Source organism: Lagopus leucura, unplaced genomic scaffold, assembly GCF_019238085.1.
Source record: "Lagopus leucura isolate 7727_CA_CO unplaced genomic scaffold, USGS_WTPT01 Super-Scaffold_73, whole genome shotgun sequence".
NCBI lineage: Eukaryota > Metazoa > Chordata > Aves > Galliformes > Phasianidae > Lagopus > Lagopus leucura.
This window is the reverse complement of record NW_024962252.1, coordinates 55,027,114-55,051,802: the sequence shown is the minus strand read 5'-3', so window position 1 is coordinate 55,051,802 and position 24,689 is coordinate 55,027,114. Positions and strand designations below refer to the sequence as shown.

Genomic DNA, 24,689 nt, shown 5'->3' with positions numbered 1-24,689 from the left:
GCCTTCCCCCCTTCAAAGAGGAAGAGAGGTGCTAATTGCTGGCTACTAGGCAGGAGTTGAAGAGAGAGACTGTATGAGTGAAAGAGGAAAACAGAAGGAGTACTTGGGAAGTGGCGTGTGTATGCAAAATAGTTTGTTCCAAAACTTCAACCCTAGCTAACTGTAGAAGGGTGCAGGAGGAGATTGCTGGAAGCCACACTAGTGGACCCAGTTCAAGTCAGTTTTGTCCTGTGTAATGGGGACATTTAGGATCTATTGCACCCTGAACCCCTCCCCTGAGGGAAGACTAGCAGCAATGGAGCTCTCTCCCCCTAACTCTGCACCAGTAATACAGACAGGACAACAGAGCACTCCTGTGGACATATAAAACCTACTTCCCTCTATAACAACTACTAGATATCACCCTTTCTGCCTTGGTGCTGTGTAAGTCAGCTTGCAAACTATCTTATGGAAAGTCCCTGGTTTAGTAGAATCTGAGAAAGCAGATCTCATCATCTCATGAGCCAGACAACCCTCCCTCCAGAGGAAGAGCTAAAGAGCAGTTGATTGTGAGCAGGGACATCTCAATCTCCTAGTAAAGGGAGCAGAGGGAGCACTGAAATCATTAGCCTTCGCCAGGCTTAGGTGTTAACACTTTCCAATATAATAAATGACAAAAAAAAAAAAAAAAAAAAAAAAAAAAGCAAACAAAACAAAAGAGAAGGATATTAGCTAAAGTAATGGAAAAGAGCTGCCCTGTCCCTCTATGAAAAAGGGAAAAATAAAATGGGGAAATAGAGGAGCACCCACATCACTACTAATGTGGATACGATGATTGTGTTTAGATAGGTAGGGAGTTCTCTCTGAGACAATTAATTTGGCTGACAGCTACTGTTTCACATAAATAGACTGAGTTTTCCTCATTAACCCTCCATGACAGTCCTCTGGGATCTCTATCCAGGGTGACAGTGACACTATAACTTAAGAAAGCAATGAGCAAGCCAGAGGTGTGAGCTCAGGGATCTGACATCAGTCTGCATTGGCAGTGAGCCACGAATATGCAGACAAGTGCTGGGACTTGATGCAGTGGCAATGTGAGCAGCTGCTCCTTGCACTGTGAGGATTCAAGTTGTAATGTGATGATCATGGTTAACGATCACTACTTTGCAACAATCCCTATTGACACACAAGCCCAAACGTAGCTGGTTGACAAGGACACTTATGAAAGACTGCCTCCCTTCACAAAGCAATTTTTTCCATCAGAGGTAGCATTGGAAATGTCACCACTCACTCACTGGCTAGTCTGTTTTATTCTTAGGTTTCCACAGAATCTTAGGTGTGGATTTGTTGAAGGGATGGTCATGGGTCACCCATAGAGAAAGTAGTAAACAGGGAAAACTCCACTGCTTGCCTCACACTGATGCCAACTGTCTTTATGGTAAATTGATGAAACAGCTGAAAGAAGAGAGTCTGGTAAGTCTCATCCCCATAAAGCTCTCCTGTGTGGCCTGTATAGCACCCCAAGGGCAAATGGCAAATGACCTGCAGATCACTGGATGCATTCAATGCCAGGCTGGATGTGGCTCTGAGCAGCCAGTTCTAGTGGTTGGTGATCCTGCACGTAGCAGGGACGCTGAGACTAGATGATCATTGTGGTCCATTTCAACCCAGGCCATTCTATGATTCTGATTCTATTGCAGAGCCCTGAGTGCTGCTGCTGAACTGCTCACCATGGCTGTTTCCAGCATAATTGGTATAGGCAATCTTTATTTAATGAACTTCACGAATGAATTTCAGTGGATGAAAACTATCGATATGGAAGTAGAAGAGGCAGACAGGAGAACTTTTGCTTTCATCTGGCAAGGGTTCCGGCGTTCTATTCACTCGTTTCTCATGAGGCATATCACAGCCCCACCACTTTTCACGCTGCTTCGGCCGAAGAGCTGGAAACATTAATATAACCACCAGAGGTCACTGTGGGGCAACGCATCAGAGGTACCTTAAAAGACGGCCGCTTGGCAGCTGCGAGCACTTGTCGTAACGCTCCTGCGGTTCGGTAAAACTGAAAAAAAAAGCCCAACAAAGCTAAACAGCCGAGCATCCAGTGAGGAATGAATCTTCTGGGGAGACAGAGTGACGGGTGGGAGAAGAACTGTCCCTGCTGAGGTACAACCCAATGGCTACATGTGCTTCAGAATAAGAGGAGCTATGTGCTGTGCTGGGGACTTCGTGATCTCGGAGAGTATCTGTTCCAGGAATTATTATAATAGGTTGGCCATTCTATAATTTACTATAGAAAACAAGAGCCTGAATCCTGTAGCAGCACTAGGGGGAATCAATGAATGATAGAAGCATGTGGTTCCCTGCTGCAGCATACAGTGGTGTCTATCTTCCCTCCTCTAGGGAGGCTTGCACTTTGCTCAGCCTGGGATGTTATGAAGAGATTGCTCAGGCTTCTCTGACCCTTGGTCTATTACTCTGTACAGTACATATGTCCTGTATATGTATGTTTGTGAGGGAGCCTCTACTGGAAATACAACATCCTGGCTGGAACTGGGAACAGAGCTGTGGCAGCCTTGCCTTCGTCAGACAACTGGCTTCCGCACCATGAACCTGACAATTTGGGCTGCAGGATGGCAGAACCCACAGAGCACAAAATATGATCAGGTAGAGGCAGCTGCCTTTGAGTCAGTGCAGCACAAGTCTGCAGGAGAAAGCTCACATGCCAGCAACAGACCGGATCTTCTGAAAGGTATGCAGGTGGATCATCCATATATATGAAGGGAGGTTGTAGTGAGCTGGGGGTTGGCCTCTTCGCTCACGTAACTGGTGATAGGACTAGAGGGAACGGCTTCAACCTACGCCAGGGGAGATTTAGGCTGGATGTTAGAAAATACTACTTTTCTGAAAGAGTGGTCAGGCACTGGAATGGACTGCCCAGGGAGGTGGTGGAGTCACCGACCCTGGAGCTGTTCAAGGAACGTTTGGATTTTGTGCTGAGGAATAGGTGTAGTGAGAACTATTGGTGATAGGTGGATGGTTGGACTGGATGATCTTGTAGGTCTTTTCCAACCTTGGTGTTTCTGTGATTCTGTGATTTCTCACAAGGAAGAAATACTAAATGAAGAACCAGAGCTGCAGCAGTCAAGAATAGTGGAACATGCTGCCTTTACAGTCTGCAGCAAGTTATGCAACTCTAGAAAATAAACCAAGACATGTTGTTGATTTCTGAAATGCCAAAAGAACAAAGTCAGAATTGGTCTCTGAATATATCATCCTGATGGCATTTCAATGAAAATGCAAATTTAGGAATTAGGGATTAGGAACAAATAATTTCAGAAAATAGACACAGACTCAGAAGAATTAAAGGAAAGAAGTTGGGCAGATGATGTATATTGTAGACCAATACACAGATCAGCAATCACATAGAGAGAAAGAAGAATATTACTTCTTCCACTACTTGTCAGTGGAAGACGAGAAAACAAACATGGGATGATGATATTTGCCAAGAAGGTAGATCTTGTGATAGTCCACACAGTCAGAACTCAGTGGCTCTGGAGGCCTTGAATGTAAGCAGCTTTTTAAGAAGTAATAGCTGTCTCCTTCCAGAGTGATATTTGGGTCCCTAAAACTCATATCCCCCACTGTTATTTTTAAGTGAAATGGAGATTAGAGCCAGTACTGCTAATCAGTTTAATCAGGCCATAGATTTCTATTTCTTCTTCTTACTGACTCTTATTGTCACTTTATTTCTTTCTTGTAACATTACCCTTTGCTTTAACAATCCTTCCCTTTATCTTGGCCTCCAGCCTGTAGTTTAAAATAGTTATTCTGGGAGGTAAAATATGTAATTTCCAGTGTTCTTAGCTATAGAAAATGCTTGCCTTGCAAGGATGTATGGGATTTGATATATAAATACACCTCCCCTCTAGCAAAACTTACTAGAGACCCAAAAGGGCATGAATGTTGCTTTCCATCATAGAGCGCCTAATTCCCAAAGCTCTTTGCACTTCAATAAAATCTGATTTGGAAAAAGATGACAAGTGTAGTATCTCCCTGGGCTATTTACTGCACTTGCTTAAATCAGAAGACCTTCCTAATCTCTGTCTCTGAGAAATGCTTGGGAAAACAAGATGTTCTTACAAGAGCGAGTTATTAACAAAGCCTTTTCCTGTTAGATGTGCTAAGTTTCTGTAGCATTTGAGAGAGGCTGGTCTTGGAGAACAACTGGCAAGGCTGTGGCAGAGCCAGAAGCTTTATCTACAAGGTTTAAATCAAGGGGGCTAACATCTGCTCTTTTGAAGACTTCACCTTTTTTGCCACTGTCACTAAAAAGATGCCTTTAATGCTGATTTTAGCTGTCTGTGTGCTCCATGCTAAGGCACCACTGCTTCAGGATGTGGCAGATCTCTTTGACCACTTCATTATGAAAGAAAAGACAGAGAAACCTTCACTTTAGTGCTGCAATGCTTGAAATACTTGTTTGGTGTCATTCCAGCTGAACAGGCTGTATCCTGTGCCTGCACTCCCCACCACAGTTGTTACACAGACTTTTTGCAGCCTTCCCCTTCCTTCAACAGCTCCTATGCAGCCTCATGCTGGTTAGAAGCTTTGGCTGTTTCCTTTTCTGTCCTAACTCTACACCTTGGTTGCAAGTTGAGCCTCATTCAAAATGCTCAGCCCTGGCTCGAGGTTCAGACCGTGGCCCCTCGTTCACTTTTAGATGACTTTTTCCAGATTGCAGTTTTTCTGCATCAGAATTTCAATCTAAGCTAGCACTGAGCTTGTGGCCTGTTGGACAGGTCTAGGGTGGCTGGCTGCAGCACAAACCTTTGCCACAAATGTCCCTGTCAGCTGAAGAGAAGCAGTGTCAATTCCTGGACCTAAGCCTCTCTTCAGCAGGTGTTCAGCTTGCTCTGGTTACTCCCTAGAGCCTTTGTGAGTTTGAGTAGCTAGAGCAACTCACTTGTGTAATCTTAGCACGTTTCCTCTTGCAGGCTGACACCAAGAAACGCTCCCTGTTTATCCCACTGGACATTGAAGAATAATTTTGCCATTCAGCTGGTAAGTTTTAAAGACAAACTGAGGAACTGCTTTCTTATAAACTGCTTGCAAGCTGGTACTTCTGCAAAACTGCATGCTTTGTTTCAGTCAGAGAAATCCATAGTCCTCAATGCTATCCCAGTGACAGCTTAATGCCTAGAGTGTCACCCCTGCAAATAACCCCTCTCCTTTATGTTGAGTAGCTGAGATGTCAGTACTAAGAGCTGGTGGTATTGTAACCCTATTTCTTGGTCCTCAGAGCCACATTTGACTGTGTTCCTTGGCAGCAATAGGAAATAAATGCACTCATTTCTCATTTCGGTGTCACCACTGAGGTATAGCACTGCAAGTAAGTTACATGCCAGAGCAAATAAAGCCACTTGGCAGCAGCAGCTGCACTTGTTTTCTCTCACCATGCAAAACCTTAGCTGGTGTAAGCACTCCAGAGGAGACCAGACTCACAGTACTCCAGTCATCCCGCTCTCTTTCTGGGATATCAGGAGCAAAGTGATTCCGGTGATATTTCAACAGTGAGTGACTTCCTCACGCGTTTTAACCCTTTCACATCAGGAATTTGTGCTGAGACACAAATACAGGCCTTGAGAACTTCTACTTTCTGTCAGACGAGTTCCTTTTTGGGCAGAAAGCGACTCTTTTAGGAAGCTCTCTAGCAGCAGGATCCATCTCATAGTTCCTGAAGCACCGAGCAATACAAACATCATCTCTGACTTGTATGTCTCCCTGTGGGCATCCTGGACCTTCTGGTACAGCTGGTGTCCAGCTGTGGGGGTGAGGAGAAGCAGCAGCCCTCAGAGAAGAGAGTGACACATCCACCTTATAGCATTATCACAGAAACTTCTGAAACACCAAACACTTAGAAATGCAAACCACCCTGCTGTTATTTCTATGCCCTATGTGTTTCCGCCATCTTTTTAGAGGAAACAGTGACCAGAAAACAAGCCAAGCATTCGAAGAAAACCAAAAGCAAAGAACAACCACTGCCACGCTTAAACAAAACAAAAACCCACACGAAAAGAAAAACAACAAAACCAAACCACCCTAAATAGGACGGGAGGCGTCCTCAGAGGTACGGTGGCAGTTTTACAGTTTAGCTGACTGCTTCCTAAGCGGCTTAGCCCTCGGGACTGCCCCGCTGTTGCTGTTTTGGCACGCTGTTTCGGCGCTGCAATGCGCGCCGGTGAAGGGCAGCCCCGCTCTCCGTCGCTTCCCATGCCGTGGCCAGTCGGTCGGCTCAGATCAGCCGTAAGGTAAGCAGACCTCCAGGCAGGACGGCCGGGCAGGTTTCCCAAGCGGAAGGCCACAGGGCTGGCGGCTCACGCAAGCGCCGGCTGCGAGCGACGGAACCGGGCGGCAGCTGCTACCGGCCGCCCCGCCCCGCGTCCTTCCCGCGTTGCCTGGAGATGGCGGCTCCGGCCGCCATGGAGCTGCCCAGCTTCCGGCCCGCCGCCCCGAGGGCGGTACGGCTTGAGAGGAGCCCGCGCTGAAGGACGAGTTCCTCTCACCGAGGTGACCTCTGCACGTCGCGTATACGCGAGGCTGTTATGGAATTTGGTGCTAACGTTCCAGAAAGCAATTTCCGAACGTGAAGACAGCAACCTAATGTAAAATGATCACTGTTTAAATTTCTCAGTATTTTTGACACCGTTGTTTTCTAACAATTCTCTCCCTGCCGAACAAGAATGATTTTAGCAGACAAGTGACAAAAGAGATATTTGGTACAAATTTGACAAGTTTTTTTTTTTTTTTTTTTTTTTTTTTTTTAAATAGAGAGCTGTGGTCTTCACATTCAGAAGGAATACTCATCCTCCAAGCGAAGGTGCTTGGTGCTTCAGAAGTCAAGGCAGAAGAATCATTATACAACGTGCCAGGGAAATTCACTTTCATGTTACTCCTTTGGAAGCTTCATCCCCTGCTGCTTGTTCATTGCAGCTTGCTCACTTGTTTTCAGCAGCACACCAGCTTATAAAGCCAAAGAGGAGGCAGTCACCACTTCCTACCTCTGCAGCGGAAATGCCAAATCACAGCCTGAAGCAGTGATTGAGCACCTGGTGGGAAGGCAGGGCCAACCTGGGGGAGCTCAGGTGCATGCAGTGGACCTGAATGACCAGAAGGGGTGGAGCCAGGATCCACTCCTTCCCAGTCCTTATTTAAGGATTGGCATTGAAAGCAAGGGTGTCTTGCTGGAAATTCCCACCTGCTTGAGGCTTTCTAAAGGTAAGTAATTTTTCTTTCTTTATTTCTGTTCCTGCTGCTGCATTTGGGCTTGTTCTCATTTGCTGTGGCCCAAGGTCTTTGCCACCTTGCTGTTATTCCTGTGTTTTCTGCCACGTTATAGCATTACATTTTCTTCACTCTAGATATTGCTAGCAGCAACACTGGCTTCAGTGATACTCCTCCCTGTTCATCTCTGCCCTTGCTCGATCTGGGAGTTTCAATCTGAAGGCTTCTGTAGAGTTAAAATAGGGAATAGAAATAACAGAGAAATAGTACTGGTTTTTTTTTTCTTTTTATTAATTATTGTTCAATGGAATGGGTTTGAGCTAAATTAAAATACAGACTGGGGGCTGCTGAACAGCTCAACAAAAAATGGTGTGGCCATGTCTACGCTCCCTATGCAACCAGGGGGCTGAGCTCAACCACTGGGTTTTGCATAAGAGCTCACCTGAATCTTTTAAAGGACCACTTGGTGATGTAGTAGCTAATAACAACAACTTATGCAGCTGTGGTCATTTTTGAACGGAACCTGTGGCTATCCCCTAAAATACTGCTACATCAAAATGCTGAGCATATTCTGAATACTCTCTGTTCCTGAGAGTATTTCAGACTGAGAGGAAAATAAAAATAAATAAAAACAACTCCCCCCCCCAACCCATATTTAAAGAAATTACATTAGTAGATGAAGATCCTGAAAGTTTTCAAATGGGTAATGTTACATGCTGTAAGATTTTTACCTGAAAATGCTTTTATATGTTGATTGTAAAATGAACTGATTTTGGATCTATTACTCTAATACAAGACATAACAAAGTCAATACTACAGAATCATAGGATGGCCTGGGTTGATAAGGACCACAAAGATCATCTAGTTTCAACATCCCTGCTATGCACAGGGTCAGCAACCACCAGTCCAGGCTGCCCAGAGCCACATCCAGCCTGGCCTTGAATGCCTCCAGGGATGGGGCATCCACAGCCTCCTAGGGCAACTTGTGCCAGTGCATCACCATCCTCTGTGTGGAAAAACTTCCTCCTAATATCTAACCTAAAACATTATTGTCTCAGTTTAAAACCATTCCCTTTTGTCCTTTCATTATCCATCATTGTAAACAGTCCCTCCTGTTTATATGCTCCCTTACAGTATTGGAAGGCCACAGTGAGGTCTCAGAATCACAGAGTGGCCTGGGTTAGAAGGGACCTCGAGGATCATGAATCTTCAACCCCACTGCCACAGGCAGAGCCACCAACTTCCACATGTAATATCTAGACCATTCAATCCCATCAAACCTGGCCTTGAACACCTCCAGGGACAGGGCATCCACAACATCTCTGGGCAGCCTGTTCCAGCACCTCACTACTCTCTGTAAAGAACTTCCACCTGATATCCAACCTAAATCTTCCATCCTTTAACTTAAAGCTGTTTCTTCTTGTCCTGCTGTTATCTACCCTCTCATCTTTGTGACTCTCCAGCAGCTCTTTCTTGTATTGGTGGCTCCAGACCTGGATGCAGTACTCCAGATGGGAGCCCAAGATACCATTTGCTTTCTGAGCTGCAAGAGCACACTGCTGGCTCGTGTTAAGTTTTAATCCGGCAGTACTCCCAGGTCCCTCTCTGCAGGGCTGCTCTCAAGAACTGCTCCTTCCAACCTGTATATATGTGTGGGATTCCTCCGGCCTGAGTGCAAAACCTTGCACTTTGCAGTGTTGAACCTCATTAGATTCACCCGGGCCCACCTTTCCAGTCTGTTGAAGGTCTCCTTGAAGCCTTCTCTTTTCCAAGCTAAACAATCCCATTTCCCTCAACCTTTCCTCATAGGAGAGGTGCTCCAGCCCTCTGATCATCTTAGTGGCCTTCCTCTGGATCCACTTTAAGAGCTCCACATCCTTCCTGCAGTGGGTGTCCCAGGCCTGAATGCAGTACTCCAGATGGGGCCTCACAAGAGCAGAGTAGAGGGGGACAATCACCTCCCTCTCCCTGCTGGCCACCCCTTTTTTAACACAGCCCAGAACACAGTTGGCTTTCCAGGCTGCAAACACACTTATAACAAACTCTGCACTAATTGTCATGTTATACTAATGAACTCAAAAAACAAGTATGTAATGCTATATCCACTGTTTTAAGCCATTAGTAAGTTATTTGTTTGTATGTATGAGGGAGGCTTTATTCTAAATGCAGAATACATTGCTTGGCTTTTATACTCATTTAGTAAGAGTTATTTCAGGAAGATAAAACCCAACAGCCTTTCACCTTCAACTCAATAAATCACATTCAATTTAATTCAGTTTTTATTCAATGAAATGATGTATAAAAACTTACAAATCTGAGAACTTAACTATACACAAAATGATATTCAGTTTAAATGTATACACAGAGAAGAGCTGTGGTTTGTGACTTGCCCTCTCCCACCCCTCCCCCCAAAGCACAGTGCCTCCATTTACCATGGGGCATTTTGTTCTGTCCGTTTCAACCTTCTGCTGGCCCAGAATTTGCTAGGTGGACTCCGTTGCTGCTGTCAGTTTTGTTTCTTTTACGCTACCAGCAAAACATCTGGGCATTTCATATAAAATAATAAGAATCAACAACTTGATTTTTAACACAAAGACGCAGTGCTATCATCATCAGTAACTAAAATTACATAATTCATCCTTTGAGTTTTTGCAGACTTTGTCTTGGCTTTGAAAATAATGGGACTCTCAAAGAGCAGAATTTGCCAGTCAACACTACGGGTTTGCTTTAAAACAACCATGATTCCCCCCATTGCTAGAACATCTCTGTAACCACTTTTTCTTCTTCTTACCTCATGCAATCATACCAAACGAAACCATGGACTTTCCTTGCCTGAGTAAGGCAGTGAAGTTTTTCTCTCTCATCGGGAATGACTCAAAACTATACCTAACAACATATGCATGTGCTGCACTGATGAGGGTACAGTGCCCACCAGGATGTCACTTCTCTGGTTTCCTTTGTATCTTGGGTGACGACACCTATCCAACAGCTTCTGTTCTACAGGCCAATAAAAATGCACACAGCTCAGTACATGTCCCATTTGATTTAAAACCTGTGCAATGACTACTTTAGTCAAACAACTAAAATACTTTCCAGGCTGAACTGGAGAACAGATGGCCAGTTGCTTAAAAAGGACGTGTGCATTTATTTACCTGTACCAAATATACACACAAACACTTTCCATATATATATAAATCTTTATACATATACAATAGTTTATATATATATATATATAAAGATTGCCATCACATTATTATTACAGTTACTTAAGTCAAAATCTGACTAAGTAACTACTTTGCCTGTATCAATCATGCTATTTGAAACAGATACCCAAAGGCATACTAGAAGGAAAACATAAGGCTGAAAGAAACTCAGTACTCTCAGCTCTTTTTAACCCAACTGACAATTTTTTGCATTCAGTTCAATGAGGAAAAATTCTGAGGCTTTTAAAGTTATAATCTTAATCGACTTGCATGTGGAGTTCTGAAAAGCATGGTGTTTAAATAGCCAGATCTTCTCAAAACATCTTTTACCAGGGAAACTAATATAGATATATATGTATATATATATGCCTTGCTTACCAAGCCGGTACTCTGTTTCTCATTACAGTCATCATTGTATCTAAATACACTTTCAAGTGATCTAAATTTCATTTAAAATCTATTAAATTTGGCTTAACTAATACTATCAATATAGTTAGCTGGATTATTTTTCACGTGTTCCTTTGTATTAAAATCAATTATGTTGTGGTTTGATGCAAGAGCTTTTTGTTCTGGTGGGAGAGGCAAAGTCCAATTTCCTAATGTGCCAGTACAGTTCTGGTTGCTGAAGACAAAGGGTGGGAAGGTTGGTGCAACAGATGACAGGGGTAAGTGAGGAAAGAGGCAGAGGGAAGAAAAAATTGATTTAATAAAAATGAGTAAAGAAACTTTAAAAAATTGATATAGATTTCACATTCAGTCTAACAACACTGCTTCCTGCTCCTTTTTGATGGAGGCTAACACTGCATTATCAGTCTCTGGGGCTTCCGTGTCCCCACCACCTAGCAGAATGGAGCGATCTTCTTCTAGTGTGAAGACAGAGTTTTGATTTTGGCACGAATGTTTGACTACTTCATTGGGAGTCGAAAATGTTTTGTCACACAAGTTACATTTGTAGGGCTTGTTGGTCTGTACTAGCATGTTGTCCATTTGACTGCCTTCCTCAAAAGTACAGAGCTCCAGAGTCTGTTTGTCCACCATCGTGTACGTGTCCATGCTCTGGTTTAGGCACACGTGTCTGGCAGCCTGGTTAGCCCTACAAAAGCTTTTGTCGCAAGTGCTGCACTTGAAGGGTTTGCCAGTGTGTATGTACATGTGCTCCCTCCAGTGGCTTTTCTGAATAAATTTACGACCGCAGATGGAACATTCGTATTTCCGTCTTTTTACTTCCCTCTCTTGATCTGCCTGCTCCAAGTTGTCTATGTCTGCAATATCCGAGGGGGGAGGTGTCTCCGACTGCTGCTGCCCATCGATTATTGGAGAGTCCGAGATCTGCTGCAGCTCGCTGTCACTAATCATCCCAGCTTCAGGCACTTCCATAGCATCCTTTTCAGCTGTGTTGTTACAGAGCGACAAAGAAACATTACTTTCTCCCTGCTGGCTAGACGTGAAGGGAACTCCCGTGTGGATCTGCAAGTGTTCGCGCAAGCTGCTTCGTAAATTGAACCGGCGACCACAGAGGTGGCAGGCATAATACTTTGGGAAGCTTCCATTCCTTTTCATAATGCTCGGCTTGACGTGTGCTATCGTGAGTGAAGCAGGCTGTTCATCTGAAGAAGATGCTTCCATGTTGGCTTCCTCTCCCGCAGGTGAATTATTACCAGCAGCAGATACCAATTCTGGAGATAAAGATGATGGCAATTGGTCGGAAGTGGCCATATTTGTCCTGCTCACTTGTGGCAGAGTTGTAGGTAACTGTGAGAGCTGCGAGCCTTCTGAAACTGGTTCTTGGGTCATCCTGGAAGTCTGTGGCCTTGGTTCTCGCCCGAGTTTGTCAGCTGCCGATGTAACCTTAGCGGGATGTCTGATCTGGTGATCTGCAATCTGAATGCCATATAATGAAGATGCTAATGGAAAAACTTGATCTGGGTGAGAAAAAGTTCCCTGACTTGCAAGGCTGGCCTCCTGAATTAGTGGATATGCATGCAGAAACTTTATTCCCTGCTCTAGTCGAACTGGGTCAATGAGCTGTGGTGCCATCTTGCCAGTGTACATCAAATGCAAGAGATAACTGAAGATATCTGGCTGTATGTCGGTTGCTTTCAAACGGACACATTCACTGGAAAGTGAAACAAAATGATCAATAACAGATTGGGAAAATGCTTTCAATCAGATTTAAGTTATTCAAACATTGGTAAAAATCAGAACTGTGTACTTAAATTCAGAAGACAAACTCTGTAATAAATGAAGAGAAATGCTTGGCCATTTGCAAGATGACTTTTTTCCCTCAGCAAATAACTGCCTAGAAAGATTGTCCCACTGCAAACTGCACCCTTCTCAATGGCTGCTATGTGACAGATCTGTTGACACATACTGATATATTTCATAAATTGCAAAGACATTTTTCCTCTATTTTGTGCTTAAATACATCTGCAGCCAAATTAAAACCTCCCAGCACTGTGTCTGAATTCAAGGTCTCAGTTCTTAGCCCTGAAAACACCCAAAATTCATCTGACACATGCCCATTTGGTTTCTGTGTCTTAACTAGTGCTTATAGTCACAGTTGTGGAAATGAGTGTTAACACCTTCCCTAAGCTGTGTGAGGATCCAGAATGATGCAGGACAGGGTGTGAATTTCTTGATGGTTGGAAGTGAGAGATGTAGCCTGAGCACATCTAATGTGCAAAGGCTAGACTCATTGTAAAACAACTGTAGTAGCTTCCCTGAACAGGGAGGAAGAAAAGGTAGCAGAAATCAGGAGTACACTTGGCAAAATGCATCAGTCCCTTACAGCATTCAGCAAGTGAAACAGTCTGTGGTTGTGATGCCCTCTTCAGCCTAACAGAACTGAAACCAATGCCATCTTTCAAGTTAGAGCATGCCCTATGCATCAATCTTTAGTATACTCTGGACTGAAACGTCCATCAATCCTCCTGCTGGATCTCTGCATAGAAAGAAAGGCAAGGTTCACAAGACAAGAAAGAAAATCGGGAGTGTTTAGGTTAGGCTAACCAAGTTAACTTTGCTAACGGGAGAGCTTCTGGGATTCTAAATGATTTTCAGTTATCTGTAGCTTTTAGATTAAGCACTTATTAAATAAAAGACAGATCCAGAAGCAGACATGACTGTGCACTGCAGTCTGAATGCTCTAACCACAGTAGGTGAGGAGGAAATCATAGCCAATTCTTCTCTTTCTTGAGGTGTGCCCTCTGCTTGAGCTCTCTAACCACTTTTGAACTCTGATACGTTACCCAAAAATAAACTGGCAGCACTGTCTTCCAGTGACTGTTGTATGCTCCTGATGGAGCCAAGTCTGCTACATCTGCCTGTCTCTGAAGTGCAAATTTACTTCTGTCCTTGATGTTTACCTTTGGTAAGAATTCTTAGCCAGAGTTGAAAGTTTCGCTCCTTTAAACTTTTTGAGATAGTTCAAATAATTGGGAAAAACAAAAGTCCACACAAATCTTTAAAAAACAGTCTTACACTTTATTGTTATATAGTTCAGTTTTACTTGACAGATTAAAAAAAAAAACACATGAAAAATGCTACCCTTGTCTACACGTTCATTTCTCGAGATCTCATAGCAAATATTACTGACTTTATATAATGTTCTGAAAAGGTAAAAAATAGTGGCAATGCTGAGCAGATGAAGAAGAAAAGCACAACAGGGAAGACATGAGTCATTAGATGCTCTCTTCTGCATGTTATAGACTTTTTAAGGACAAAGAACATATATTGGGTTATTACTGTTAATAAATCACAGTTCAACTTTGAAACAGATTCTAGATTCATTATGTCATATCAAGAAGCAAAAACAACACTGCAGGTTTCAAGCTAACCAAACAACTTTTTAACAGTCAGATTGGGCTTCCCATAGTTACCTGGTTTGGTGAACAAACAGCATCTTGAAGTAGTTGGAGAAAGAAGCAAGAACCGATTTATGTGCCTTGAAGTAGACATCACCAATAGCAACTGTGCAGTCACACAGGAAACCAAACTCTCTCTGAGCATTTAGCTGCTGCAGCAGAATAAGTCCATGGTTGGCCAAATCCATTTTTTTCACACTCTGAAAAGCAAAGGACTTTCATGTAAAACTTAATAGTAGATAGGCAGATGCAACAGAAGATGTCCTTTCACAGATACTTCTTCAAAAGTTACACTTCTTAACCTGAACAGTGACATCGATGACACCTTGCAAACACTCAAGGATCTCTGTTTCACGACACACAGTGCAGCTCACAAAGGTGCAAGTGATTTGTCCAGGCTTGAACAGCAAAGCAGAGCCAGGAACAGAGGGTTCTGCAAAAGCATAAGGTAGGCTTCGATACAGAAAAACAGATAGCTGAAGGAGAGGAAGAACAACTAGTAAAAAACATCTGTTTTTAATGAGAACTAAGTATTTAGATACTGATTTGAACAATTCACTCATCTAATACCAGTCACCTGCAGGGATGGCAGTGACAAGAGCAGAGCCCAACAAGAGCCAAGTCAGCTAACATTTTACTGGATTTTTCAGCCTCTCTAAATACCTTTAACCTAAACACTAGGTATCCATTTGGCTGAATGTGAACTCCACCATGAAATCATTGAGCTTTCCTGATAGTCATGGCCTCTCCTGGGAATTATCAGCTGCATACCTGATCCTTTCTAGGCTGACAAAATGAATTAATTCTGGGTATTGGCAAAGCCTCTGGATTATCAGAAAAAGAAGCGTCAACTGTTTCACTTTTTGTCAACTATTTTGTCAACTGTTTATTTACTTATTGAGATCAGCTACAGCAGGGACATGATTTAGCGGAGGGCATACTGTTAGGGCAGTATGGTTAGGTTGTGGTCGGACTTGATGATCTTTAAGGTCTTTTCCAACCTGAGCAATTCTATAGTTCTGTATAAAGGCCTGAAGCTTGTCTGTCACAGCAGGAGAGCCGGGCGGTGAGAGAAACGGCTCCATCCTTGCTGGCTGCCTGGACTGGTTAGTGTTTGGATAATTCTGTTTGTACAAGCAATACACCGAGATCCCTTCCGTCCCTCCACAAGAGAACACTTGCTCTGTGAGCGGGAACACGGCTCATGTTCACTGTTAGTTAATCCCACACCACATTCCACGCAGGTAAACTTCATCACATTGAGGAAAACTTGCAAGACTTCTATTGTAGTTTTAAGTCGGGTTCTATTCTGTGTGTGCTGCACTTTCAATTCTGATGCCCAGTGTGCTCAGAAAGGGAAACTTGACAAGCAGAGAAAACCATTGCTTGCACCAGGCAGAGAGGATCCTCTCCAGTTATTATCATCCCCAATTTGTTAGCTTATGGCTTCAACCTTATCCAAACAGCAGCCTGCAGTAGCTGAGAAGCCGCTGCCCTTCCTCAGAGCCGCAAATTAACTTTTCCTCAAAATGACACGGTGTCTGTACGCTAGCACGGCACCGCGTTTTTGTGTATATTCAATGCTCGTTTAAATGCTTTGAAGTGAAAGGGCAAGAACTACACTCTCTGGAAACTGCACAGTGGAAGAGCGAGCACAGGGCCGGGCGGGACCCTGCGGTGGGGCTGCCCCACAGCGCGGGGTAAGAGCGGAACCCAGAGGGCGGCGAGCGCAGCGCTGACAGGAAACAGCCGCCCGGCGCCCTCAAAGAGTACGGGGCTGCCCCGTTTCTCCTCAAACGCCTCAGAAAAGCGGCCCGTCTCCCGACGGACCTCAAAGCTCCTTTCGCTTTGGAGGCCGAGCGTGCCGCTTTCGGTCACGGCGAGCAGTTCGTGGGCCCGCCAGGAGCCGGAGCCAACGCGGGGCCCGTCTGGGCTCTCGGCGGCGCCGCCCGGCCCCGTGAGCGCGGAGCCCGGTAGGAGCGGCCCCGCGCGCCGCCGCCCCTCGCGCCACAATGGGCACGCGCGCGGCCCGAGGACGGGGGAGGAGGGAGCGGGCGCGCGCGGCCCGGGCGCTCCCGCCGCCTGCCGGCGCCGTAGCGCGCGCCGCGGGGCGCCGCTCTCGGCGGGGGGGGCGGGGCGGTCCGGCCGCCCTCTCCTCCCCTCCTCCCCCGGAGTCGCGCTCGGCCCCTGTGGCCCGGGTGGCGGCGCCCTCCCATTGGCCGCCGGGGCGGAAGGCCGGGCGGCCGCGCGCCGCTCTCACTGGCTGAGCCCCGCCCCTCCTCCCCTCTCCCTCTCGCCCCCCCCCCGCGCACGCCACGCGCGCACGGACGGACGGAGACGGCGCGAGACGCAGCGCGAGCGGAGCCGCCAGGGCGCGCGAGACGGGAACCGCCGCCGCCGGGGCCGCCCAGCCCTGCCGAGGAGAGACAGGCGGGGCCGCCCCTCCCGCCGCGCGCGCGGCTCCCTTCCCCCCTCCCCCGCCCTTCCCCGCGCCGGATGCCGCCGCAGGGGGGGGCCGCCCCGCGCCGGGCCCCAACCGGCCGAGCCCGGCGCGGCAACGGGACGCGCCGAGCCTTCTCCCGGTCCCGGCCCTCACCCCCTCGCCCCCTCCACGCGCGGCCTCCAAACCTATCCCCCCCCCCCCCTTCCCGGTGCGGCCCATCCCCCCCGTGCCGTGCCCCGGATGGAGCCGCTCGGCCCGGCTCGGCCGCGGGGCTTCACCAGGCGGTCGAGCAGCGGCTCGTCGCCCCGCCGCCGCGCGACCGGGCCCTCGCACACAATGCGGGCCGGGCCCGACGGGCCGCGCCGCCCCCGCCTGCCCCTCCGCCTCGCCTCGTTGCGGTCCCGGCCGTCCCGGTGCGCGGAGCCGGGTACACGTGCGGGCGGTCCACGCGCGGCGCCGCGGGCGCTGCTCACCTGGGGGCGCGGGCCGCCGAGGCGCCTGGTGCCGCGCGCGCCGCCGCCGTCTCCGCGCCCAGCAGCAGCAGCAACAACGGAGTCAGCGCGGCGGCGGCGGCGGCGGCTTTTCCTGTCCGGTTACGTTAGGGTCACATGACCGAGAGCGGAGCACAGAGGCTGCAGCGAGGAGCCCCCGCCGGGGGGGAGGGGAGGCGGCGAGCGCTGTGGCGGCGGCGCCGGCGCCAGCAGCCGCCACCCACCCCCCCCTCCCCTCTCCGCTCCTCCCTTCCTCCCTCCGCCCGCGCCGCCGGGCACGGCCCCTCCGCTGGGGACTGCCGGTGTGCGGGGCTGTGGGGCCAGGTTCGCGGTCCCTTTAAAACTCCCGGGGGGAGCGCAGCGCGGAGGGAGGGGGGGGCGGTGCGGCCCCCTTCCACCCCGCTCCGCTCGCCGCCGGGCGGGGGCGGCTCCGCGATGCGGCGCGGCCTCAGCGGCCGCCTGAAGCGGCAGCCACAGGTGCGTCCCGCGGGGCCGCGGCCTTCTTTCCGCGCCTGGCGGCGAGCCGGGCCGAGGCCTCGTCGCCTTGACGCCCGCGATGCGCCGTGCTGCGCTGCGGAGCCTAGGCGGCAGCGGGCGGTGCTGAGGCCGGGTCCCTGCGGGCCGCGGTGTGCGGCGGAGCCCCGCTCGGGGCCGGGTGCGGTGCTGGCGGGGCAGCGTGCTGCTTGGAAGCTCGTTGGGAGGCGTTTGGCCGGTATCGGAGCGTTAGTTTTGAATTATTTGTATTTCTTAGGGCGCTCGACCATTTCAGCGTAGTTATAGGCAGTGCACGTGAGGCACCTGTCTGACCTGCGGGTGCTGACTGTGGCTGGGCTGCTGAATTCATAGTCGTTGCATCCGATGTGCTGTGTGGAGGAAAAGCAAGTGATAGCAAATCTTTCAGGACAGTGCCCTGACAGCAAGTGAGCTGAGGGCAGCATGGGAGCGGGGTCTGCTCCACGTTGGTCTGTTCTGTAGTTCAACAGGGGGCTGCAGCCTGCCAGGGCTGCTTTCTGATCTTACAGGTTCTGAATTGATCATGGTTTGGAAGAGTTCTGAGTGTGACTGCTGTCTGTAGTGCAACTAACGGAAGGCTGGATAGCTATAGATGGAGTCTGCTTGCAGCAGGCAGCTTGTAGATGTATTAGCTTATTTGTCCAGCAGTGCCTGAAAAGGAAACAATTAAGTCCTAAAAACAAATGGCAAAACTTAATTTTCTTGGAGCTGAAAGCTGTCAATGTTTGTTGCTGTTGTGGTGCTTTGAATGTGGAAGCTGGACAGCACTGCATCTTCTCTGAACTTGCCTTGAGTATCCTTGCTGCGCAGCACCGCAAGAGATACATGTGTAGCAGCCTTCGTAGCAATGTGATAGAAGCTTATAGACTGTATTTAACCAGCAGAATGAAAGGCTTTTAGACTGCCTGGCAGATTTTTCCCCCTTCTCATGCATTTCACTTCTGCAAACGAAATGCAAAGTATAGAGAGTAGGTGGATGTTGGAACTTGTATGGCTTGGTAGTGGACAGAGTTTGTTCTCATAGAACATGGTGAGAGATGCAATTTTCATTTGAATTTGAAAGGGCTACTTGGGAAAATCAGTATGTTTCTGGCAGGTGCCTTTTGGATGGTTTTGCTTTGTGGCCTGCTTTTTCTCTTTTGTTGCACTTGGATAATTGTGTCAGCATTCCTGTGAGATTCTCCTCTGTGATTTCTCTGAAACTGGAGGAGTTACTGCTTATTATTGATAACTCCAGCTTTAAAGAATTTGGTTTGCTCTGCAGTTCTGTAATTCATCAATAACATATCAATAACATGACTTGTTTGTTTATAAGTATTCTGCCAGATTCAGGCCCATTGGAATTGGTGGAAAGACTTCTGTGCTTTAGTACCACCTAACTTTAGATCTTCAATGCTGATTTACACCTGAGAGGCCCCCAGCTGTCACTGGGGAGCCAAGCAGGAGTCAACTGTTGCTTTTTTTTTTTTTTTTTGACATTCAGCTCAAAATGTGAATCTGAAATTTTACTTGTGTCTGATCTTTTTCTCTTCAAGTTGTATCATTGTTCTTTTGGATGTTGACTTTCTTCTCCAGTTTCTTGAGGTACTTTTTCAGGATTTATTTCCTAATCTTTCTCAGTTTTTGAAAGGAGGGTTCAAAATGCTTCAGATGTTGCTATGAACTTGAAAGCACTCTTGGTTGTGTTGCTGTTGATGATAGGATCAGTCTTTGGGTTTTTGGTTTCTTTGCTCTGTGTCCCCTGGATAAAGGCAGAATTTTGGCTAGCAGGACCGCATTTCGCATTGTAAATAAGCATAGCACTGATGTTTTCAGTGTTAATAAAATTACAAAGATATTTGTTAATACGAGCAGTATGAGGAACATTATCCAGATGGACCCAAATCCTCTGTGATTTTGTTTTGTTTTTTGTAGAGTTAAGCTGAAATCTGGTATGGAGGAATAGATTTCTTGTTGTTCTGATCAATACCTTAATAGACATTAGTCAGGTTCAAACTCAAGGTTTTCAGTGAGTCTTGTAGTGTATTTTAAAAATAAGAGAGTAGAGTCTTCTGAAGAGCTGCTTGCTTATTCCTTTCTCCAGCAGTACTTTCTCCACTCCTGCAGAACAGTTTCTGGAATTGCTGAAGCTTCTGGGAGCTGGAAGTGCATGTCCCACTGCTGTGCACTGTTTCCATGGTTGTATGACTGTGGAGTAATGTTTATTATCAGTACTGTAAGTCCATTTTATTAGCACAGCTACTGCTTCAAACACTTCAACTTTTTTTTTTTTTTTTTTAATGTTAGTGGGTGTAGTGGGGAAATGCAAACGCAAGGCTTGAAGCAGTGATTGAGCACCTGTTGGGAAGGCAGGGCCAACCCTGGGTTGCTTAGGTGCATGCAGTGCACCTGAACGACCAGAAGGGGTGGAGCCAGGATCCACCCCTTCTCAGACCTCATTTAAGGGTTGGTAGTGCATGCAAGAGTATCTTCTCTGGAGATTCCTGCATACCTGATGACCTTACAGGCCGTCTGAAGATAAGCAGTTTCTTTCTATTATTTCTGTGCCTACTGCTATTGCATATAACCAGATTTGTGCTCACTGTAGCTTAAGACCTTGCTGTACTGCTGTCTTGTTATGCTTTCTGTTGTGTTATAGTGGGAAGTGCAACAGCACCAGTAACTTGCTTAAGAAATATCATTCCTCTGATAGTGTCCGATCTTCTTATCCAGGAATATCTTCCTCACTAGATTTTGTCATTCCCGCAGTCAAACCTTACTGGTGTATCTCTGCGTTGGGAGCACAAACCAAGAAGTGGTCCCAGGAGATGCCTTTGCGCAGGGGTGCAGCAGCAGATGAGGAATGGCTCTGCATTTTCTCTTGTCTTGGTTTCCCTGGCATAGGGACCTCCTGGTGGATGTGCTCATGATAGGTGAGTGGCCAACCCCTAAGCTGTCATGTTGAGAGCAGGTCTGGATTTTCTAGAGGCAAAAGAAAACTGTGTTGTGTAGGCTTTTTTTTTTTTTTTTTTTTTTTTTTTTTTGGTGTACATTGCATATGTGAAAAAAAAGGAAGAAGTAGAATAGAGTAGCTGTTCTTCTGTAATCATGATGTTAGTTGGAACATGGACCATTTTGTGTTTACACCTAGTGAGCAAAGCTTTGTCTATAGCATCTGGGTAGCTGTAACTGACACCAGCAAAACAAACAACCTCCAAACAAAACCAAATTAAAAAAACCCAAATATTTTTGCTAGTAGAACATCTGTCATCAAAGGAAATGGCTTAACTGCACATAGAAAAATGTTTTTGTTAGGGGTCTCATTTCCATCAGGAGTTGTAGCATCACTTAACTGATGCAGCTCCTGCAGTGCAGATTGCCCCTCTTTGTTCTGCCTTTGCCTTCATTCCAGTTTAGCCTGGTAGAGCTGCCTTGCCTGCTTTCAACTGGAAGAGCTAAAACGTGACTGTGCGATCTTAGCTGGGGAGACGAGTGTAGTGGAGCAGGATGATAGTTACATACATATATGTACTTGTATATTTTGCTTTCCTAGGGGGAAAAAAACTAAAACTGCAACTTCACAGAGTGCATTTTTGAGGCTGAGGTGTTTGGTAGAAAATGACGCATCTGAGTGAACAGCATTTGGTACTTTGTTCACATCACCGTGTAGTGCTGCCTATGTGGTGACTTTAAACTTAGAGATACTTAATACTCAACTGTTGTAAAGGAATTGTGTTGGCCAGTCATCTTGTGACTTAAGCTTAGGAGGTTGTCAAAATGTATCTGGGGAACAGCAGTTAGCGCAGTTTGGTATTCCTGTTTCACCTGTCCAGAAAATGTACTTTTTCTGTGTCTGGAGCTTGAAGACTTGGCCTAAATAGCAGTATGAAGGAGAACTGATGATACTAGATGTAAGCATCATGCCTTCAGCAACTCGAAGTAGACTTAAGGGAAAAAAGTCTCCTTTTTTTATTTGCTTACGAATCTGAAATGGGTTGGTCACCATGCTGTGCGTGAGGAGAGGGATTGGTATTTTTTCTGGGTGAATTCAATTATTGCTGTCATACACTGTAAAGGACTCCAAACTGCTGGAGTTGCATAGTTTTCTGAGTTTCTGAGACCCAGCCTCCTGGGTTTTAGGTGTAGTACGGAGTAGTGTGTTGTTAAGAAATTGTCATGGGGATCCGGAGAAATGGGCTGCATTGTACTGTGAATAGCTATGGCACAATCATTTTTGAAGCTAACAGAGGTCTTTGCCTCCCTTCTCCCTGTAAAGAGTTATGATCTATTTTTTTTTTTTTTTCCTTCTCAGCTGGTCTTATGTACTTCTCAAGTCACTTTCTTTTCCCCTTAGCTTAACTTTGCCTTAGCTCTCCTTCCTGCCATCTGAAGATAAGTATTTTGGGCAGCGGGTTTGGTTTTTAAATCCCTGCACATCATTTATTGTATCCATGTCCCTCAAGTTCTGTACGTCTTTTTAGTAGTTGTCAGGCCATCATCAAGCAGCCTGTGGATTAGGATGCTAAGACGCTTGATAGATGCTTAATGCCATCCAAGGAAGAAAGGCTGTACCTCACAGGTCAGTAATTTCCAACCTAAAGTCTTTCCTTGTCTTTAGGGTCTAGGAAAGGTGACCGGTAAAAGCAAGAGGTACTTCTAAACCAATCTGCATATAAAGTGTCCAAAACTGGAAAAGATTTTTCACGAAGTTCTTTCTATCGAGATCACTCATCTGTTTTGTTCTCTGATAGGTACTTTAGAAGGCAACTTTGTGACTTAGCTATGAGTAAGACTCATTTAGGTGGACACATAGTATCTGATTCCTCTTTCCACTGTTGGGTCGATCTTCCTCCTGTTCCTAGCGTTAGGTTAGAATGGAGAGAGGAGAGAGAATCTTTGTTTCAGGTGGTAGAAGCTAGCAAGAATGTCATCCTTCTATAAGCTCTTACCTGCCATTAAGTTACCTTTGTGGGGATCTTACAGAGGTGGCATTTGCATCAACTTTTTTCATATGCAGAGCTGGTGTGCTGACAAAACAATTGACTGTGGCCAGGAGAGAGGTTCCCTTCAAAAACTCTGCTGGAAGTCAGGAGTCCTGACTGTTTGCTTTCAGCTTTCTTTGCTATTGTATAAATGGCTGGTCTTCTGACAACTCTTTCTAGTAGATCCACCCAAGAAAATAATTTTCTACTAGTTGTCCTTTGTGTCATCTGACAGAAGCTCTCAGCACCGTTGGGGTCTCTATAAATAATGGTCTAATTTGAATTACATTTGCCATTAAAAAGTTGCAATTCTAAGAGTTGTAGATGCACCAGGCTTGCTGTTTTTTTTCTCATATTCTGTATTTGTTACTATTGTACTCTTCCTTAGATGATCCTCATGGGCTAGAAGAGACCCACTTTGGGGTTTAACTGAACTGTGCTGTGTAGACATAACTTTCTTTTGTGAAGAAAGTTCTTTGCAGGTGAACTAGGAAGGTATGTAGGGGATGAGACAAATGAGATGGTTATGTTTTCAGAGTCACAGTGTTTTTTTGCTTCTAGAAGTGGATTTAATCTTGTCTCTGCCACAGAACACCCTGCTAATCAGGTCATGCAGTAAACTTGCACAGGACCTCTATCAGCTGCCCAGCTTGAAGCAGGCTGAAGATTGCCAATGGGAGAAATATGCTAATTCTGCCCCATTCTGGGGGTTGCTGTACTAGCATATTTTGCTGTGAAGGCTCAAGTTCAGTTCTTGGTGTGTTTGTATTCCTGGCTTTGTCTGGGATCTCTGTTTAATATAGTGACGATATTCTCACTGTCAGACTGTACAGTTCATCACTTAAAAACAAACCCAAACCCTCATGCTGAGGATGCAGCTGCCGATGCTGGAGGGTTGGAGCAGATTGATACAAAATTTTAATATGCAGTTACAGCTTAACTGCAGAAATAACACTGAATAGCCACTCAGTACAGCAAAGGGTGTTGGAATCTTGGAGAAGTCTTTGGGATTTCACAACCTTCGTCATCTGTGCAGACAGAAACTGATGTAAAGTTGCAAAACTAACCATGCTTCTGTTGTTTTAGAGTGTTTGACTTGCTAACTCTTAAGCACCATCTTAATACAGAACACCTGAGATATTCAAACCTAGATGCTTCATGCATTTAAAGAGCATCTTGGAGTCCTCAAATGCCTTTGTTATAATCACTTTTGTTGATGGATGCATTTAGCCTGCAAAGTTACATTTTTAGCAGCTTGAACTGAAATACTAAAGCTATTAAATATGTGAGATGAATGGAAACTTAGTGTCTCAGGCTCAGGTGTTACACTTAAATTGGGGAGGAAGGGGGAGCCTATTTTGTGTGTTTAAGAAAAAAAAAGTTTGCTAGAATAATGACAGTTAAAGTTTAATTCTCTGTTACAGTAGTTATGTAGGAAAAACCATGCACCACTTAATGGATCTAATGTACTACTTCTCTAAACCTATGTAAGAGATCAGTGCTGAGGAGCTGTTCTGCAGTTAATAGCAAGCTTTGTCATCAAGCTGTTCTGCTGACTGATTCACTCCTGTGAATGGGGCTGACAGCTCAGACCTTCTCAGCAGCTCACAGAACTGGTAGTTGAGCTATTTCCAGAACCAGGATCTCCAGGTATTACCTGTTTTGATTCTCTGAGGAGAAAAGCCTACTGTTAAGGAGGAGTTAGTGCTTCTTACAATGGACAGATCTGTAGTCAGCTAGTTTTTCCTAGCTCTGCCCAATTCTATTCTTGTTAGAACGAACAGCAGTATTATAGGAAGCTTATTTCCTGGAAACTAGTCTTCCTCAGGACAGTATTGCTTCTATCCTAGAAGGAGCTGGGAAAGACAAAGGAATTACCAGAAATGCAGGAAGTGGTTAAATAATCAGCATCTCTTTAACTGTCAAGGAGACAAGGCACAAGAGTCTGTCAG

The 24,689-nt window shown here is 46.0% G+C and overlaps 1 protein-coding gene and 1 long non-coding RNA gene across 2 annotated transcripts; one reads left to right on the top strand and one right to left on the bottom strand.

The window, feature by feature from the left end:
* The first annotated feature begins 6,442 nt into the window (after positions 1-6,442).
* LOC122189160 lies at positions 6,443-12,931 on the top strand. Its single transcript, XR_006181722.1, has 3 exons — positions 6,443-6,644; positions 6,811-7,257; positions 11,719-12,931. It is a non-coding gene; the product is annotated as an uncharacterized LOC122189160 (long non-coding RNA).
* Positions 9,530-17,269, bottom strand: ZBTB2 (zinc finger and BTB domain containing 2). The gene is made up of 3 exons (XM_042888029.1): positions 17,246-17,269; positions 14,345-14,529; positions 9,530-12,582 (listed from the first exon to the last, which is right to left on the bottom strand). The coding sequence occupies exons 2-3, from the start codon at positions 14,515-14,517 to the stop codon at positions 11,220-11,222; spliced, it is 1,536 nt and encodes a 511-aa protein (XP_042743963.1). The 5' UTR covers positions 14,518-14,529; positions 17,246-17,269; the 3' UTR covers positions 9,530-11,219.
* Between the last annotated feature and the right edge of the window lie 7,420 nt (positions 17,270-24,689).